Source organism: Arvicola amphibius, chromosome 5, assembly GCF_903992535.2.
Source record: "Arvicola amphibius chromosome 5, mArvAmp1.2, whole genome shotgun sequence".
Taxonomy (NCBI): domain Eukaryota; kingdom Metazoa; phylum Chordata; class Mammalia; order Rodentia; family Cricetidae; genus Arvicola; species Arvicola amphibius.
This window is the reverse complement of record NC_052051.1, coordinates 141,506,447-141,526,114: the sequence shown is the minus strand read 5'-3', so window position 1 is coordinate 141,526,114 and position 19,668 is coordinate 141,506,447. Positions and strand designations below refer to the sequence as shown.

The 19,668-nt window shown below is 47.4% G+C and overlaps 1 protein-coding gene and 1 non-coding gene across 3 annotated transcripts; both read right to left on the bottom strand.

Annotated features, from left to right (window-relative positions):
- Positions 1-525: 525 nt before the first annotated feature.
- On the bottom strand, positions 526-16,234 carry Prelid3a (PRELI domain containing 3A). 2 transcript variants are annotated; one of them, XM_038331854.1, is made up of 7 exons: positions 16,163-16,234; positions 7,981-8,149; positions 7,109-7,198; positions 2,738-2,808; positions 2,537-2,639; positions 2,205-2,261; positions 526-974 (listed from the first exon to the last, which is right to left on the bottom strand). In XM_038331854.1, the coding sequence occupies exons 1-6, from the start codon at positions 16,192-16,194 to the stop codon at positions 2,208-2,210; spliced, it is 519 nt and encodes a 172-aa protein (XP_038187782.1). In that variant the 5' UTR covers positions 16,195-16,234; the 3' UTR covers positions 526-974; positions 2,205-2,207. The 2 variants fall into 2 exon arrangements, with proteins under 2 accessions (XP_038187782.1, XP_038187781.1); XM_038331853.1 differs by lacking the exon at positions 526-974 and having other exon boundaries at positions 2,128-2,261.
- Positions 16,235-17,523: 1,289 nt separating this feature from the next.
- LOC119815956 lies at positions 17,524-17,652 on the bottom strand. Its single transcript, XR_005285627.1, has one exon. It is a non-coding gene; the product is annotated as a small nucleolar RNA SNORA61 (small nucleolar RNA).
- Positions 17,653-19,668: the final 2,016 nt, after the last annotated feature.

Below are 19,668 nucleotides of genomic sequence, written 5' to 3'. Positions count from 1 at the left end.
ACCCCGGGACCACGGGAGGTGGAGGAGGGAAGAAGCTGGAAGACTCTCCCTTACACAGCAGCAGGTCCCCAACCTCTCCTTTTAGCCGGTATAAGCTGAAAAGATGGCAAGGACTTGACAAGGATCCTGGTCGGGGCATGGTGGTGCACACCTGGGATTCCAGCACGTGAGATGCCGAGGCCGGAGTTTCAGGAAAACCCGGGCTCCAAGATCTGTCTCAACAACAACCAAAAAGAGTCAAGTATAGCAACCCAAGTTTGTAATCCCAGCACTTGGGGAGACGGAATCAGGAAGATCAGGAGTTCAAGATCATGTTCAGTTCCACAGCAAGTTCAAGGCCAGTCTGATCTTGAAAATCCCAGTCACCACCGGAACCCATAGTGGCCTCTGTAGAGCGCTCCACACCGTTTTTTTGGATATGGTACAAGATGGGGACCCTCAGGGTCAGAAAGCAACTTCTTATCCACCTTCTTCACAGAGGCCAGTGGAACATTATAAGGTCATGCGGCCACCAGGAACAGAGGACAGCAGCCAGATCCCTGGGGAAGGTTCTGGAGAACCCACCCTGGCTTAGCTGGCAGGGCATGAGGAGAGGGGAGCTCTCCTTTGATGAAGTGACTGGAGTCAGCAGGAGGTGGCGCTCCTGCCAGGGGAAGCAGGCAAAAGCTTAAAACCAGCGCAGGGGCAGTGCAGCCCAGTCCTGTCCCAGCCCAGTGATGTGGCGGCACGCACGGTACCTACAGCAGAGGCTGGCAGAGTAGGGCTCCCGACCACTCCCAGGAACCACAGCCTCGCGCTGCTGGTGCTGGGGCCGATGCTGGACTGGGATAGCACGGACAGGGAAGATTCCAGCAGGTCCCAGCTCTTGCAGTCTTGACCGGAACCACTTCCATCCACACTTGCCTTTCCTCTTCCTTGTCCAGCCATACTTCCTTCTTTCCTTTCTCCTTGACTCTTTTTGGTGTTATATCTGACTGAAGGTGGGGACAGGTTAACTCTAGTTTACAAAGAAACAGAACCTGAGGACTCACCTCAGGCCTCCCTCCCTCCACACACAGCACCCACAACAAGCTCAGCTAGGGTTGAGGCTAAGAAGTCCCGTGGCTGGTCTCGGCCTGGGATTCAAGGTAAAGTTCTCTGGCAAACTTTGCTGACTTAGGAAAAAGGGAAACTGTCTTAAAGACACCTCAGACCCCACAGATTGCTGGCTGAGGGAAACGTGAGAACAAATATGTGCTGGGGGCAAGGGAGGGAAGCAGGTTGTAGCTGTCAGCAGCAGACAGGAAGTAAGGAGGCCCCTCCTAAAGGGAATGCCAAGATGAATGCCAACCAATCAATTGTCACCTTCCTGGGGGCTGAGAAAACCAAGGAACTCACAAGAAACGCCTTTGCCACCACGGGGACACAGCTCTGTAGCCGAACACTGGCTTGTACCAAGGGACTAAATAGGTACAAAGTATACAAAGTATTCTTCATAGGAACATGTACAGACCCAGACGGGGAGTGGAGCTCAGAGATAAGAGATAGAGCGCTTACTCAAGTCAAGAGGTGTGAGGTCCCAGGTCCCATTATGCCCCAGCTAATAAAAATGATAACATTGGGGGCTGGAGAGATGGCTCAGAGGTTAAGAGCACTGGCTGCTCTTCCAGAGGTCCTGAGTTCAATTCCCAGCAACCACATGGTGGCTCACAACCATCTATAATGAGATCTGGTGCCCTCTTCTGCTTGCAGGCATACATGGAAGGAAGGCTGATACATAATAAATAAATAAATCTTTAAAAAAATAAAAAATAAAAAATGATAACATTTTCAGAATGAATAAATTTTGCCCAAGACCAAAAAAAAAACCCTCAAGATTAAATCTGCCCATAACACTGTGGACCAATTCATGGAGGCTCTTCATCAGCGGTGACAATCCTGAGGAATGTTCAGGAAACCAAATACTGAGACCTCAGGGCAGCAAATGCAACACTGCCTTCCTCAGACTCCAGCTGGCAATTGCTCAGGGACACCCCAGAAAGAAGTCTTGGCACAAACCCAGGAAACAAAAGAGGCCGAACCTGTCCATGGTGACAGACAGCTGGAAGCATACAAACAAGCGTTCTCTCATGTACTGCATGCACACGGGTAATGAAAAGCCAGACTGTACCAGGTTAGGAAGTTACGGTGGTTGCCCCCGTGTGTCACCAGGCATGGGTGCAGACCTGTTAGCTGATGGCGCTCTCGGAATGTTCAATTATCCACTCGATGGCAGCCCAGCCCTGCAACAACACAGAAGGACTTCAGTTCTTGATACGTGCAGCAAGTCACCAGCCTGCGACGGACTTCACGGCAATAGTAACCAACTGGGACAGGTGCCTTTCCCTCAGATCCTGGTCAGCCTTTCTATGTTCCCCCTAGAGAAACACAGTCAGGGATGCTGTGACCTTAGGAGCTCTACTACAAAGACTCCAGTTCTCAGGAGAACCAGACACGTCTCCACTTCGTCTGTCACATTGCCCCCGAGGGCACCAGAGCCCCGTCCTGAGGTATCCACCTTCTTTGCATTGGAGGATATTGTGCTGGCCATTAGACTTTCCAGGTAGCTCCCGAGGCTGATCCCCTTCACGGTGATGATGGCTTCTTGGGTGAGCACAGTCCTGCAAAAGAGTTGAAGTGAGGGGCTGACTGGCCCTGGGAAGGGAGCTCTGTCCACCCCTGCTGTTCAAGGGCCCCATCCCAGGATGAGATGACTCACTTTTCAGGGTTCTCTGGATGAGGCGTGTACACCAACCTCTCATTCACAGACACCAGATTTGTGAGCGTAATCTTTGAAAAACAAAACAAACAAACACACATAAAAAATTTAAAAAATAGGCCAGCAGGGCAGTGGTGGCATACACTTTTAATTCCAGCATTCAGGAGGCAGAGGCAGGGGGATCTCTGTGAGTTTGAGGCCAGCCTGGTCTACAGAGTGAGTTCCAGGACAACCAAGGGCTACACAGAGAAACGCTGCCTCGAAAAATATATGTATACATACATGCATACATACATAAATGCATACACATATCAATTAATAACTGGCTTTAGGTTTTAATTTTCTTGTATTTCTTTCCAAACCATCTACACTTCCAGCCCCAAATTAGCACTTATGAAAGCCAGAGAAAGGAAATATCCTGTGCCCCCTCCCCTCTACATTGTATGCTAGGGACAGCACTGGGCAGTTCCTTCTGGTGATTATTTTTTTTATTTTTCTAGATTTACTTATTTATTATGTATACAGTGTTCTGCCTGCATGTGTCCCTGCAGACAGAAGTTGGCACCAGATCTTATTACAGGTGGTTGTGAGCCACCATGTGGTTGCTGGGAATTGAACTCAGGACATCTGGAAGAGCAGTCAATGCTCTTAACCATTGAGCCATCTCTCCAGCCCCCCTTCTGGTGATTATTGATTTCCTCCCTCCCCACGCCTGAGGAGGGACCTGCCTTCAAGGCACTCACACACAGTCAAGCCCACCGGCAGCTGTGGGACAGACAATCCACTGGTAGTGTCCATGGCAACAGTAGTGAACTCTCCAGCCCGTTTGCCATGCTGGATTGGGGGTCCCGGCTCTGGACTGGGTGTGCTAGAGCTCGGGATCCACGTAGAGGCTTCATCAGCCTTATCGCCAATCCTCCGTCCTGTCAGCCAGCTGACTTATTGTTGTATTTGCTACTAAAACCTACCTAGACCAGCAAGATAGCTCAGCAGATAAAGGTGCTTGTCACACAAGCCGAGCAACCTGAGTTTGATCCCTGGAACCCGTGTAAGCAGGAAAGGACAGAACTGACTTCATAAAGCTGTCCTCTGTCTTTGGCATGCGTGCAATGGCATGCTCACACAGGCTCACACACACACACACACAGGTTAAAAACAAAACAAAACAAAACACCTAAAAACTGCCTGTAGAACAGCACAGTGAGCGGAACTCCCCAAGGTGCTAACAATGTTGCACTTGTATGTCAGCTACAAACACACACGGCTAATGAACACCCAGGATGCAGATTAAGGAATGGATCTTGATCCTAATTAAATGGCCACATGAGGCTGCCACACTGGTCAATGAAATGTGGAGGGTCCCTGCAGGCTTTCTGTATGGTAAGGAAGCAGTCCATGAGGAGATATTAATGAAACTCGGTTCAGTCCCATTTAGGTAACCAGTGCTGGGCCAAGACTTTGAGTCTGACATTAACTCATTTATTTTTGCCAAATTTAAGCACAACACAGTTTTGGAAAAAGTTTTCTGATAACAATTAACTCAGCCCTGTGAGAATAACAAAGCTGAAGATGGGTTTGCACTGAAGCTCTTTACAAAGTACATATGGCTTCGTCCATAAGATGGATTCTAGACTTAGAAACAGTGCTCAAGGTAAGATAAGGGTCTGGAGAGAATGACTAAGGTGAACACAATGCCCACGGGAGCCAGGGTTGGCCTGGCCCAAAGACAACACAGAAGTCACTTAGGCTGTTGTAAAGTACAAGTGACATCTCCCATAAGGATGAGTTTTATGGCCTAGAAGCAATGGTCAAGGTTTCAAGGTTTCTGGGGGAGCCAGGCAGGTGTGTTACACAAAGAAAGCCTGCCTCAAAAAAAAAAAAAAAAAAAAAGAATTTAAATTTTTTTTAGATTTATTTTATTTTACATGTATGAATATTTTTGCCTGCATGCATGTGCACCACATATGGTGCCTGGTACCTGCAGAGGTCAGATGAACTTATTGGATCCCCTGGAACTGGAGTTACAGATGGTTGTGAGCCACCATATGGGTGCTGAGAAATGAACCTTGGGCCTTTGCAAGAGCAATAAGTACTTGTCACTGCTGAACCATCTCCCCAGCCCCTGTATATGCCTTTTGGTGGGGTGCAGTGGGGAGCTTAAAGGTTTCTTTGTGTAGTCCTGGCTGTCCTGGACTCACTCTATAGACCAAGCTGGCCTAAAACCTGGCCTCTACCTGCCTCTGCCTTCTAAGTGCTGGGACTAAAGGCACGCGCCAACACACTTAGCTCTATATATGTATTTTTAATTAAAAGAAATAAGAGGAAAGGGGAAGAAGCTGTTACATTTCATTCTATCTATTTACTTATTGCATGTACATGCATGTAGGTGAGCATGCCACAGCACACAAGTGAAGGTCAAAGGGGAGTCTGGGAGCTGGTTCTCTCCTTCTCCCATGTGTGTTCAGGGGTTGAACTCAGTTCCTACACCTTGGCACCAAGTACTTTTATGCACTAACCATCTCTCCAGGTGGAAAGTAGCTTTGAAAATGATCACTAAGGAGCAGGGGTGGGAGTTCAGTGGTAGAGGGCTTACCTACTACACATGAGTCCCTGAGTCGGACCTCAAGCATGGGACAAGCAAAGCAAACAATGGCCACCAATCAGGGTATGATGGCATGGAGCTGGAGCCCCAGGTGAAGTACAGGGACTCTGGAGGCTGAGGATCACTTGAGCTTAGGAATTTGAGGCTAACCAGGTTAACACAGTGAGACCCTATTTCAAACACCACTGGCAGTATCTCTACTGTAGGAGGCACAGAGATCCTCAAACTCATAGATAAGCACTAGGGAACCAGGCATGATAAACACACAGGGTTGTCTCTTCAAAGAGGGAGATGCATGACCTGCTGTCCACGTAGAAGGCTGGCAGTGGACATGGTTGATAGCCTGGTGAGTTTTGTGCCATCTGTATGGCTGAGACCACACCGGATCCTCCTCCTCAGCCTGAGCCTGTGTTCTCAGTTAGTCTACAGAACCCATCTTTATGGAAGATGCCACTTGTACTTCACAAAGGGCTTCCACGTGGTCGTGTCTTAAGCTTTGTTGTGCACACGGGACTGAGTTAAGCATCACCAGAAAACTTTTCACCAAATTGTGCCGTGCTTAAATGCGCCTAAAATAAACTACCTGGGGTCCGGCTCTCGGAGTCTGAATCAACACCAGCTACCAAGCGGTGCTGAACTTGCCTCTCATAGACTGTCACTCCACTGGCCAAGGTGTTTGCAGACACACCCACACCCTGCTGTGATGTGACTCAGGACACATTCTGGAGGCTATTTGGCTTGATCATGTCTGTTGCTTTTTCTGACTGCTCACCTACACTTTGTAAAATCTGTGTGCATGTATGCCTTAGCCCTATTTGTATTAATATATGAAAATTATACACAGATAAGGGCACCATAATGTTCCTATGTAGAGTGACATTACGCAACATTCAAATCAGGGTAGGTAATGGCTAATCCCAGCACTAGGAAGGCAGAGACAGGTGGATCTCTGGGAGTTCCAGGCCAGTCTGGTCTACATAGTGAGACCCTGTCTCAAAATACACAAAAGTAAACTTATAAAGTCAGGGTAAACATATCTGTTTCCTCAAATATTTACAATTTCGTGGTGAAGACATTCCAAATATTTTCTTCCAGTTCTTCCAGTTCTAGCAATATATACTGTTAGCTGGGCATGGTGGCACACATCTGAAGCACATCTATGCATTCAAGGCCAGCCTGGTATTTGTAGCATACTCTAGGCCAGCTAGGGCTACATAGTGAGACCCTCTCTTCTTCTTCTCCTTATATATAAAATACACCGTCATCCAGACTCAGTTCACTTATCTAGCTGGTTACTGCCCTTTTCTTTCTTTCTATTTTATTTGTTTAGTTACTTATTTTAAGGAAGGGTCTCACTGTGTAGCTGTCTGTCCTGGAACTCACTATACGGATCAGGCTGGCCTCAAACTGAGATCTGCCTGGTACACACACCACCACCTATTCTGTATGTTGATTATACTTGAATAAAAAGACTAGAAAAAGGCAGGTGTGGCATAGCCTCAGCACTCCAGAGATGAGGCGGGGGATAACCGTAAATTTAATACCAACCTGTGATATCCAAAGAGTTCCAGGCTGACCTAGGGTATAGTGAGACCCCTGTCTAAAAGCTTTGCTTTTAAAGATAAAATACCACTAAACAAATTCAAATCTCCTACTAAAAATAAGCATACCTTGAGCAAAAGGCAAGCGGGAAATACAATTTAAGGGAGGCATTAGCACCACCGCTAAGAAATATTTAAGGGCCTTTCTCATCTTAGACCTCTGCTTACATTGGTGGAACACAGCTCCATTGTCCTTGCAGCCGGATCCACGACGGAGCGCTCTTTGATGTATGTCAAGGTCCTGTTGGCTCCCAAAATCTAGGAAACAAAAGAAAGCTACTAAAGCCACATGTCCAGTTACTCATTTCTTCACACGAAATGCTCTTTACCTGCGGATACAGCAGTGGGCAGAAGGGTCAAACCCTGGCAGACATTAGAGAATGGACTTAAGAGTTTAACACTTGATAGTAATGAATGTTCTGACAAAAATTAAACCAGGGCTCCAAAGCCACAGAGAAACCGTCTCAAAAAACAAAACAAAACAAAACAAAACAAAACAAAAAAAAACAAAAACCCAGGAGCCCCGGGGATCCCGAGAAGGGAGGCTTCTCTGCTGGCAAGAGCTCTGAAGGAAAGACTCAGCCTGCAGATTCTATATCACATCCTGACACAGGATCCAAGAATGGCAAATGGGCCACAAGGAGACAGCAGGAGATGCTAGGGCCATGTAAGGATCTGCGCTCTGAGTGGAGGGGAAGCCAGTGTGCAACCATGCAGGGCAAAACTGTCCCAGCTGTTAAATCCTCACAGCTCTCCACCCGACCACCCCACCCCCATCCCTGGCTCTAAGAGCGAGTGTGTCCACCTGAAGTTCCTCTGTGAAGGTCTAACTGAAGCATTACAAAATATGGGGTTCTTTGCCTTGACAGATGTCACTGAAGAAAGGTCACCCAGCTCACTTATCCCAGAGTGGCTAGTGTGTCCTTCCTAAAAAGCGGAATGGGACCCGTGGACAGCCCAAGGAGAAGAGGGTGCAGGACTGTGGGGATCTTGTGGCATCCCTTAGCAGTAAGGGCGGGCGGCCACACAGAGAGGCTCACCGCTCGCACGAGGCTGGGCAGCCCCCATTCAGTACTGAGCAGGCGCAGACTGTGCAGGCGCCCACAGCCATCCACGCTGCGCTCCAGCACGTCCACGCCCACCACGCACGGGTTCATCGGGTTTGGGTACTTCCGCATGGCAGCCTTGATCACCGTGTCCCAGGGATGGCTGGCAAGAGAACACAATCAGCAGAGTAAGTGCCCCTGAGGCTGAGGATCTGGGGTTCTGTCTGAGCCCAGGTCTCCAGAGGAGCCCCAAGTCTGTGCTGGGCCTATGCAGGGCCATGCAGCTTAGCTCACATTGGATTTTTCCTCTCCTTGCTCTCCTCCAGCCCACAGGAGGTAGAAGCCTTTGTGGGGACTTAGCAGCAGTGAGACAGGCCTCCTTGTCTGCACCTTGTTGGGAAAACACAGACGGCTGTCCTTAATGCAGGCTGAACCCTGACTTCCATTTGGGCTTAGAGGTAGTGTGGCATATTGGAAAACACCCACGTGTACCCAAGCAGGCTTTTGTTCCTACAGGCTCAATGCTACCAAGAACCAAGGACAGTTCCCAGCTGATTGAATTTGGGCCATTATGGACTTTACAATAGTACAAATGTGTATCTCAGGCCTCCTCTTCCACTTTCAGAACAGACTAAAAGGACCTCAGACTCCCTGAAGCTGGAGTTACGGCAGTTGTGAGCGGCCCCTCCAGGGCCCTCTATAAGAGTGGTATATGCTTTTGAACTGCTGAGCCATTTCTCCAGCAGTTTTTACTAATGATATTTTCTTCTTTTTCTTTTCTTTCTTTCTTTTTTGTTTTGTTTTGTTTTTCGAGACAGGGTTTCTCTGTAGCTTTGGAGCCTGTTCTGGAACTAGCTCTTGCACACCAGGCTGGCCTCGAACTCAGAGATCCGCCTGCCTCTGCCTCCCAAGTGCTGGGATTAAAGGTGTGTGCCACCACTGCCGGGTCAACTAATGATATTTACACGCCTTTAATCGCAGCACTCGGGAGGCAAAGACAGGTGGAACTCTGTGAATTCGAGGCCAGCATGGTCTACAGAGTGAGTTCCAGGACAACCTGGTCTACACAGAGAAACCCTGTCTCAAAAAATAAAAAGTAAATAAATAAATACAGTGGCAAAGTCTAGGCACAAAAGTTATTGCATTCCCTGGCTGAAGAAAATGCTAACGTTCAGCCGGCGTGCAAGTCCGGCAACGCTGGGTGTTGAGAAGGGCGTGGCTGGCCGGAGGCACGTGAGCGCCTCAGGGGAGCATCTGACGGGTCATTTGACTGCAGAAGCTGCTAGTGCACAGAGCACTTTGCCACATTTAGGCAGACGAGGAGTTGGACAGAGACCACTCTCAACAGGCACTCGAGAGTCCCAGCTCTACAACGAAGCGTGGTGCGACTGAGTCAAATTCCAAAGGGAGGCCTCTGCTGCCACCCGCTCTTGAGTGGTCCCAGTCATCCATACCAGATTTCTGCCTGGAACCACAGAGAGCAGGTGAAAGGTCGAACGCCGGCTCCCATGCTGTATTTGAGTCCTCTAAAGGAAGAGAACTGATAGAATGTACGTGTGTAATATATATAAATTATTTTATTATATATGCTTCATATTATATATTAAATATAACATATTTATATATTCTATAAACATAATTTATAAAGATTACAATAAAATAGTATAATATATATACAGCTTTCTATCTGTGTGAGCCTGGACTTTATACACACACCTCAACCAAGGCAATTATGTTACAAAACACTGACGCAGAGGTAGATAAGAGAATCAAGCTACAGAAACCCAGAAACCATGGATATTATTTTTCAAGTGCCAGTCCTCCAATTTTTGGAAAATGCAGTTGTTTTTATTTTTTATTATTGAGAGAGGGTCTCATATATGCTCAGCTGGCCTTGAACTCCTGATATAATATAAATAGAATATCATATATAGTAATATATATTTTAATATATATTTTAATATATATTAAAGGGAATCTATTAGACTGGCTTGCATGATATGGTCTGGGTAGTCCCACGATCACTTTCTCACACTGGAAAAGCTGAGAATCTGGCACCTGCCCAGCCCATGAGGCTGACTGATCCCAACAGTCCCAGTCTGGTGCTGAAGGCCTGGAGGACCCAGAGAGCTGCTGGTCTTCAGGCAGTGCAGGAAACCTGGAGAACTGGTACTGATGTCAGTGAAGGGGATTCCTTAGCAACAGGAAGGATGAACTTGCCAGCAGGAATGAAAGCAAGCAGACAGAATGCAAAGCTTCCTTCTTCCATGCGCTTTGATCTGTGTGGCCATAGGGTGAATCTTCCCGCTTCAAAAACCTGATCATGAAAATCCCGCGCAGGTTTATCCAGCAGCTTACACTTGAGTTGATTTGAGATCCAGTGAAGTCAACAACCAAGATCGGTCATCAACCTAAGCAAAGCAGGATGGTGGAAACTGATGTCCAAGATTTGCCTAAATCATCCAGGAAAAGGTCAGTGGTTGTTGGGAGCTGTGGACTCCCAGACCCTGAATTTACTGTAAACAACTTATTATGCTTGCAGCTGCTCTGAGAAAAACTTGTTTTCCTGTGTTTGCAGCTGCTCTGAGCACGAGACCCTCAGGAGTTCCTGATGGCAGGGGAGTGGTTTCAGTTTGGCTGGGGCGTGGCTATCAGTTAAGGATCCCTATATAAGCTTCCCCTGAACGCAATAAAGGGGGCATCTTGTTTCAAGGATGGACCGTGTCCCCATGTCTCTGGCTCTGTATATATGTATGTGTGTCAATCTCCAGGTCCCTTGCCCGAGACTCATGAACCACTCATGAACCTTACCGTAGCGCTTAGTAGCATGGACGGTGTAAGTGGTGGGAATGCGTGGGAAACCAAGCAAGCAGTAAGAGGACCAGTTAGCTCAGGAGACCCACCATGTGTTCAGGACTCTGCTCTTTACCAGGTTTGCTTATTTCTAAAAGTTGTAGAGTTAAAAGTTTAGGGGTAGGGTGGTTAAGAGGCAATCACAGGACCAATAGCTCAGCTATACCTCCAGCGGGTTCCAAAGAGCGTGGGTCATACCCTGGGGGCTCTGGACCCTCTTAGGAGGTGGTTGTCACAGCGTGATTGGGACTTGACAAGCTCTCTAGTCCTATCAACATTTACAGCGATGGCTCTTAAAGCAATGGGGAGAGCAATGCAGGCCAGGCTCCAAACCACAGCCTGGTCACGGCTGCTCACACACGCACTCAGGGAAACAGCTCAGGATTCTCTTAGGAGTATGTGATGAAATGGTAAAGTGGTTAATTTTATCATCACTTGACCTCTGAGGACTCTCTGACAATCTGCAAGAGAACAGGCTGTGTGCCAGAAATACTTCTGCAGAACAAGCCGCTCTCAGGCTGCCCTGGATAGATCAGGCTATTGTGTGGGGAGCCCACCTAGCTCCCCGCTGCCGCCCACCCAGCTTCCTGCTGCCTCCCACCACCCACTGCGTGCCCTTGGGAGAACAATGCACAAACGGTTTGCTCAGACTTGGGGACCTGGCAAGTATTTTCTGGGAAGTTAAGGAGTGAGTGAGCCTGTCACAACTTTGTAAGGCGCTCTCTTTTTTTTTTTTTTTTTTTTTTTTTTTTTTTTTTTTTGGTCAAAGCAGTGAAGGGAAGATACAAAGACATACTCACCTTTTCCAACCGAGGCAATAGCTTGCAAAATACAGGACGCAGAGGTGGGTAAGGGAATCAAGCTGCAGAAATCTAGAAATCATGGATATTATTTTTCAAGTACCAATCCTCCAGGTTTTGGAAAATGCAGCTGTTAAGTTTCGAATTTTTTTTAATTGCTGAGAGAGGGTCTCGGGGCTGGAGAAATGGCTTAGCAGTTGAGAACACTAGCTGCTCTTCCAGAGGTTCTGAGTTCAATTTCCAGCAACCACATGGTGGCTCACAACATCTACAATGGAATCGGATGTCCTCTTCTGTCATTCAGGCATCCATGTAAAATAGAGCAGTCATACGCATAAATAAATACATTTAAAAATCTTTAAAAAAAAAGACAGAGGGTCTTATATATGCTCAGCTGGCCTTGAACTCCTGAATTTCCTGCCTCATCCTCCCAAATGCTGGGATTACAGGCATGTACCACCACATCAAGTTTATGGTGTTGACTGAAGGTTTCACACATTCTAGGCAAGGGTTCTACCATCCTCATACCGATTTTTACTTTAAATTGTGAACCGTATAGGCTTAACACGAGGCATAGTGGCATATGGCCTATCATCTAAGTACTCAGGAAACAGACACAGTCAGAAATTCAAAGTCATTCTCAGCTACATAGTGAGCCAGCCTGGACAACATGAAACCCTGTGTCAAAAAAAAAAAAAAAAGTTTATTATTGTTCTTTGCAATGAATTAATATTTTAAAATTTGAACAGAAATTTCTCTTATTTTCTTTGGCTTTTCTTGAGACAGGGTTTCTCTATGTAGCTTTGGAATCTGTCTTGGAACTCACTCTGTAGACCATGCTGGCCTCAAACTCACAGAGATCTGCCTGCCTCTGCCTCACAGGTGCTGGGATTAAAGGCCACCACCTCCTGGCTCAATTGAAATTTCTAATGACAACAGAATTGGTTGGTTGTTTTGGGGATTTTGGGGGAGGGGGGAAGACAGGGTTTCTCTGTGTAACAGTCCTAGCTGTCCTGGAAATAGCTCTTGTAGACCAGGCTGGCCTCGAACTCACAGAGATCCACCTGCTTCTGTCTCACATGTGCTGAGATTAAAGGCGTGGACTACCACTGCCTGGCTGGATGTTTTTTAAGATAGGGTCTCTGTATATAGCCAAGGTGTGCCTAAAGACCCTCTTTCCTAAGTGATGGGTTACAGTATACACGGCTTTTAGTATGCATGTGCTATGCCAGTATACATGGCTCTCTGATATTGTAACTGTTAAAAGATATAATCAAGGACTAGAGAGATGGCTTGGTAGTTAACAGCACTAGCTGTGCTTCCAAAGGTCCTGAGTTCAATTCCCAGCACTCACTCGGTGACTCACAACCTCCTATAATGGGATTTGATGTCTTCTTCTAGCATACATAAAAAAACCCACATAAATAAATAATTTTTTAAAAAAGACATAACGTAAACCAAAACTGAGGGCCTCAATTTTTCCAAGAGTGTAAAGTAGTTCTATGACTGAGCAGCCTAAGACCTGCTGGCTTAAGCGGCCCCTTGGTTAGTCACTGACAAATACCCCAGAGAAACCATTCAAAAGAAGGAAAGATTGTCTCTGGCTCATGGTTTTAAAGGCTTGAGTATGGTCACGTGTCTCTGCTGCTCCTGTGCCTACGATGAGGCAGAACGTAGTGAGAGAGGAAAAAGAGTACAGCACAATAGCTCACCTCAAGACAGGAAGCAGGAAGGAATAAGAGGTCAAGGTAAAGGGGTCAATGACACGCCCCGACCAGGTCCCAACTACATGGTTCCACCATTTCCCATTTTTAATGTATTACACCACTAGTTAGGTCAGAGACCTCAGGCACTAACTGATCTCCTATGGCAGTGGGTTTGCAACCTGTGGGTCATGACCCCTTTGGGGTCTAATGACCCTTTCATAGGGGTCACCTAAGACCATATGCATATCAGATATTTACATTACGATTCATAACAGGTACAAAATTACAGTTATGAAGCAGCAATAAAAATAATTTTATGATTGAGGGGTCACCACAACATGAGGAATTGTATTAAGGGGTTGCAGCATTAGGAAGGGTGAGAACCACTATATGGAAAAGCCCTCACAAACATACCCAGGGGTGTGCCTCACTAATTTCCAGGTGTCTCTCAGTCCAGGGTGACAGCCAATATTGATCATCACAGGCAGTAAGTATAGCAGAAACACGTGTCCTTTCAATAAGAGACAGGGCAACGCATAACATATTCATAAAATGAGTGATTATACAGCTAGTATAATCAAACTATATATATTATCAATTTATATCCATAGACATATATCTCAGCTTGGACAGATCTCACAAACAGACTCTTGGAAGAAAAAGAAACTGCCAAAAGATCTTACAAGATGATGTCACTGATTTCTATTTGGGAAAAACAAACCATAGTATTTGGATTTATACATAAATATACATACATGTATGTCACATGGCTTTCGGCACAAACCTTTGGAATGATGTTCACCAAATTTACCATCTTGGCTGCCTTTTAAAAAAAATACATAAAAAAGAGGCAAAACTGAAGAGAAGGGAAAGTGGACATTTTCAGCCTATCTGGACAGTCAATTCCTCTCTCCAGCTTTTGGCTAGAAAGCAAGCTAGCTATAGGTCCGACTTCTCAAAGTTCCAGGGCCTATACTGATGGCCTGCCAGAGGCCAATTGCTGCCCTCTAACACATTTAACTCTTTTTTCGTGTGTGGCGTGCATGAGTGTAAGAGCTACACGTAGGTGCACCTGGCTGACGCAGAGAATCCTTTTTGATCTACCGTGTTATTCACTGAGGCAGGGAGGTTTGCTAGCTGGCTTGCTCATCCCCCATCTCCACCTAACCAAGCTGGAATCACAGCCCAGCTGCCGTCCTCCCACTGGCTGATGTTTACATGAGTTCTGGGGATCCGAACCCTGGTCCTCACACTTGCAGGGCAAGAACTTTAACCAGCAAGCCATCTCCCCAGGCCAGAACTGTAGAATACACTTTAAAATGGGTATCCTAGGATCAACAACCTGGCAAAGGAGTTGAGAACAGAACAGAACTGTTACTTGCACACTGTGGCAAACACACCCCACAAGTAATTAATGTAATTTTCAAAATATTAAAAAGGGCCAACCACGGTAGCGTATGCCTTTAATCCCAGCCCTGGAAAAGAAGTAGGTGGATCTCTGAGAGTTTGGGGCCAGCCTGGTCTACATAGCAAGCTCTAGGCCAACTCAAAAAAAAAAAAAAAAAAAAAAAAAGAACCCCCCAAGAAAAAAAAATCCAACCCACACACATACACCACAACATTAAAATGGGTGGTAACACATTAGAGATTACAAAATTACAAAACAATAGAATTAAAAAAATAAAAGGACAGAAGCTGCAAAAATGGTCAAAAATATCAACACTGTTTTCAGAATCAACATTTTGGGACCCTTAGAGCAGCTCTCAGAGGATCCAAGTCAATACTCTGGCTTCCCTGTATTGACTTTCCTCCCCTCTCTGCATTCAGACAGTAGAAATTATGCCTAAATCTTGGGGGAACCTCCTTCAGAAAGGCTGCAAACTTTACCAAAAGAATACATACCACCCGTTCTAAGGTTCCATTTTTAAAAGTTTTTTATTTTCAAAGGTGGGTTTTGTGGTGGAATACTTTTCTAGGAGGCTCGAAACACTGGGTTCGATTTCCAGCACCATCAAAAAATAAAAATAAAGAAGTCAGAAGTTCCGAAGCCAGGCGATACGTTTTTATTAAAATGTTACACTTTAAAAGACAACGGATAACAATTCTGGTTCAAGCAGTTTTCCCACCCCCCGCCCCCGCTCAGAACGAAACGGTTCTCTAGACAAGATCAGAAGCTCTCAAGATTCTTTTTTCTTGAAAAGGTATTAAAACACTCGATGACGGCCGGGCGGTGGTGGCACACGCCTTTAATCCCAGCACTCGGGAGGCAGAGGCAGGTGGATCTTTGTGAGTTCGAGACCAGCCTGGTCTACAAGAGCTAGTTCCAGGACAGGCTCCAAAGCTACAGAGAAACCCTGTCTCAATAAATAAATAAATAAATAATAATAAAAAACTCTCGATGACAAGGTGGAAGGTGCCCTTGGGTCAGGAGGACACTTGAGGTAGCTCAGGGTTCCTCCGGGGTCTTTGAAGCGTTTGTGTGCACAGGTATTCAGGACCAAACGCCCCAAATGCCTTCCTCACATCTAGTCTTCCCCCAGATTGAAGTCCTTCGAGCATCATCTGTAACACCCGCCGCGCAACTCCGGACGGTTCGCAACACCCCCACGGCGCAGCTTGCAACCTGCACACAGGCTGGCTGGGGATGGGAATGGGGATGGGGAGGCCTGCGTCTCCCACCTGCCTCCCGCTCCCCGTTCCGTTCCGCGATCCCGGACCCGGAGTGCCTGCCTCTCCAGGATCCCCGCCCCTTCCCGAGGATGCGCGTGGCTCCGGCCTCGTCCACGAATTCCCCAGCGCAGCCCTCAGCCCGCTCACCCGAACACGTGCTCCGAGCTCCAGATCTTCATCGCCGCAGCCGCAGGCCCTAGGCGCGGGCTCGGCGCTCTGCGGGATGCTGCGCGACGCCGCGAGGGCGGGGCGCCTGCTGGACCGCCTCTTCCATCACGTGGCTGGGGCTGCAGCGGCTAAAAATAGGGATGTGGGAGGCGGGTGGTACCCAGAGCAACGCTGCGGCAGGGACTTGCAAATGGCAGCGCCAGGCTCTTTGAAGCCGTCCAAATTGTTCCTCTGCCCTTTCCAATCACACGGGAATGTTGTGGACAAAGCAGACTGCCACTTCAAAATAAATAGTCTGGGTATTGAATAAGCTTGAAACCCCAGTGATTGGAAGCGTCACAGGCAGCACAGTAGAGAGACTACAACGACAGGTCCCTTGCCCCTAGGAAGCAGAAGCAGCGGATTCTGCGAATGCTTTCGGGGTAAGCTATATGTGGTGCCGCAGCAAAAGGCTTGAGCACAAAGGCAGACTTGGTCCTAGAGTTACCAGTAACTGGAGCGCTGCTCTAGTGGAGCTAATTGCCTTTATGCTGTAACACAAAACAGTTCTCGCCTCAGAGGGAGTAAAAAGACCCAGTTTGTTTTTGAGCCCAATATGAGTGATCATGATCCAGGAACAAGGTTGCCCTGAAAGACGCGTCCCACCGAGAATGTGGTTACACGAAACTATTAGTTACAGAACAAAGAAAGTCACAAATCATGGCCTTTACCAAGAAGTCAGAGGGATGAGAGCAAGTTGGGAACCCTTGCTTAGGCCTTAGATGATAGCATTCTTAGCATTTGGTTGGTGAGAAGTCAGTGGTCTGCTATGGAGTGTACTATAAAGGTTTTGATAGGCACAGCTATTTGATCAGACACGTGGGTGGGCGGTCTTCAGAAGGGCTGTATAGAATAGGGTTGCTGGATAGGTATGGCAGCCCACATGTGATCTAAGTTTACTGGCGGTAGACATAGAATCTAGCGAGCAAGGTGGCTAGCCAGACTAACAACAAGCTACAGTTTAGCAAGAGATTCCATACACATACATACATAAATACATACATACATACATACATACATACATATCTTCCCACACACGTGCCCACAAACATGTGCCCACACACATGCAGCTATGATCATGAACACCACGCACACACACAAACAAAAAAGAAAGATAAAAAGGGACTAAAACTAGCACAAGATAATCTGGACTTTAATCCAGTTTGAGGCTGGCCTCGAACTCACAGAGATCCACCTACCTCTGCCTCCTGAGCGCTAGGATTAAAGGTGTGTGCCACCACCGCCCGGCCACATTCATTTCTTGAGTTCTCAGGTTATCCCATCTTACAGAAAGAGCTAAGGCCTGCTTGAACCTGACCCACATGCTCTCTACCAAATCACATCTCAGTGAGGACAGCTTCAGTGTAATCTTCCTGCTTTGCAATTACCAAGACCAGCAACTAGATCGATGGGAGAAGGATCCGGAGGGTCCATCTCTTTATTTTGTTTTTGTTTTGTTTTGAGACAAAGTCTCGCTGTTTAATGCTGGTTGGTCTGGAAATCTCTTTGCAGACCTCTGTGGCCTGAAACTTGCGGCAATTCTCCTGCCTCTGCTTCCCAAGTGCTGGGATGAGAGGAGCGAAGTCCCTCCCACACGGGCTCCAGCTTAATTTTAACTGCTCGTCTATTCCACAGTTCATGGAAGGGGATCTCAAAGCACCTAGGCAGCCAAGATCACCCAGCCCACCCAGGGCTGCTCAGCCCTGCATCCTACTTCACTGACCCTCTCTGTTGTGCTTAAATGGCTGCACAGTCTCCTGATCGCTCCCTCACCTTCCCATTTCCTTTGTGTATCCCCTCTTTTTCTTCCGTACCTGCCCTCCCTGGGAACACATCCATTGACTCCCAAGCCTGCATCTCTGTGGTGGCTAGTTTTATGTCAACTTGACACAAGCTAGGATCACTGGAGAGGAGGAAGCCTCGGTTGTGAAACTCCTCCATAAGATGGCGCTGTAGGCAAGCCTGTAAGGACGTTTTCTTAATGAGTGATTGATGGGGGAAGGCCCAGCCTACTGTGGGTGGTGCCATCCCTGGGCTGGTGGTCCTGGGTTCTATAAGAAAGCAGGTTGAGCAAGCCATGAGGAGCAAGCCAGTAAGCAGCACCCCTCCATGGCCTCTGCATCAGCTCCTACCTCCAGGTTCCTTGCCGTTTGAGTCCCTGTCCTGACTTCCTTCAGTGATGACCAGTAAGTGTAAGCCGCATAAACCCTTCCCCCCCCCCCCCCCCCCGCAAGTTGCTTCTGGTCATAGTGTTTCATCACAGCAGTAGTAACCCTGGCTAGGACAATCTCCATGTCACATTTCCACCAAGCTTTCCTCTCACTCCAGCGGACTGGAGGCTTGTAATCTCCCAACAGGTTCCAGGCACCGTATTCCTTAGGCTCATTTCTCCTCAGTGCTGCTGTTGGGACCTGGAATATCCAGGGTCTCCAAGTTAGAGACATGTAGTCTGTCTTAAAGCCAGTCGGTCATGGTCTTTGGGGATTTACCTCTTGCACAGGATGCTAGCCCACTCCTCCACCCCCATCTTAGAGGAATCAGCAAGTCTGGGGCCAAGGTTGGCCCCCTCTTCGTGAACTACTTTCCTCTAAGCCTTAGGGCCTTTACCCAAGAAAAGAGCAGGCTGGCAGCAGCCACCCTCAAGGGCAGGTGAGAATGGAATGAAGCCACAGAACCGGCTTTCTTCAGGGTGACCTGCCAGCTGTCATTGCCCTGCCTCCGGACTGTATCCTAGCCCCGTCCACTTCCTCCTCCTGACAGGTCTCACAGCCTCCTATCAGGCTGCCTGAATAAACGGTGCCACCTCGTGCCAGACAGCTGTGACTTGTCCTTGAGAACCTGTCTTCGTGTCCCCGTAGGGAAGCCCTGCAGTCCTCAGTACTGCCCTTGGGTGCCCCTCCCCGCTCCCAATGCTCAGAGCCATCTTGCACCTCTGGCCTTAAATCACCAAGCTCTGTGGCAACTGGATTTGACGGTCAGTCTCTCCTACCAGATTCAAGCTGACTTGGGGCCAGTTTCCAGGCCCGCTCACAGGTCTCTTGAGTGGGCCTTTCTGGGGCAAGATTCAGAAATTATACTTTTGCCAGGCAGTGATGGTCAACAGCTTTAAAACCAACACTTGGGAGACAGAGGCGGGCAGATCTCTATGAGTTTGAGGCCAACCTGGACAGCCAGAGCTATTATACAAAGAAATCCTATCTCCAAAAAAAAAGAAAAGAAAAGGGAGGAAGGAAGGAAGGAAGGAAGGAAGAAAATAAGAAAGGAAGGAAAAAGAAAGAAAGGGGGGCTTGTAAGATGGTTCAGCCATTAAGAGCACTGACTGCTCTTCCCATCACCCACATGGCAGCTCACAGCCATCTATAACTACAGTTCCAGGTAATCTGGAACGTTCATACCAATGCACATCAAATAGAGTTTTAAAAGTACAAAAAGAAAGAAAAAGAAAA

Coding starts and splice junctions, on each gene's coding strand:
- Prelid3a (XM_038331854.1), bottom strand. CDS start 16,194: ATGAAGATCTGGAGCTCGGAGCACGTGTTCGG. Junction 2,640..2,737: donor CATCCAGAGAACCCTGAAAA/GTGAGTCATCTC, acceptor ACTCTTTTGCAG/GACTGTGCTCACCCAAGAAG. Junction 2,262..2,536: donor TATCCTCCAATGCAAAGAAG/GTGGATACCTCA, acceptor GTGTTGTTGCAG/GGCTGGGCTGCCATCGAGTG.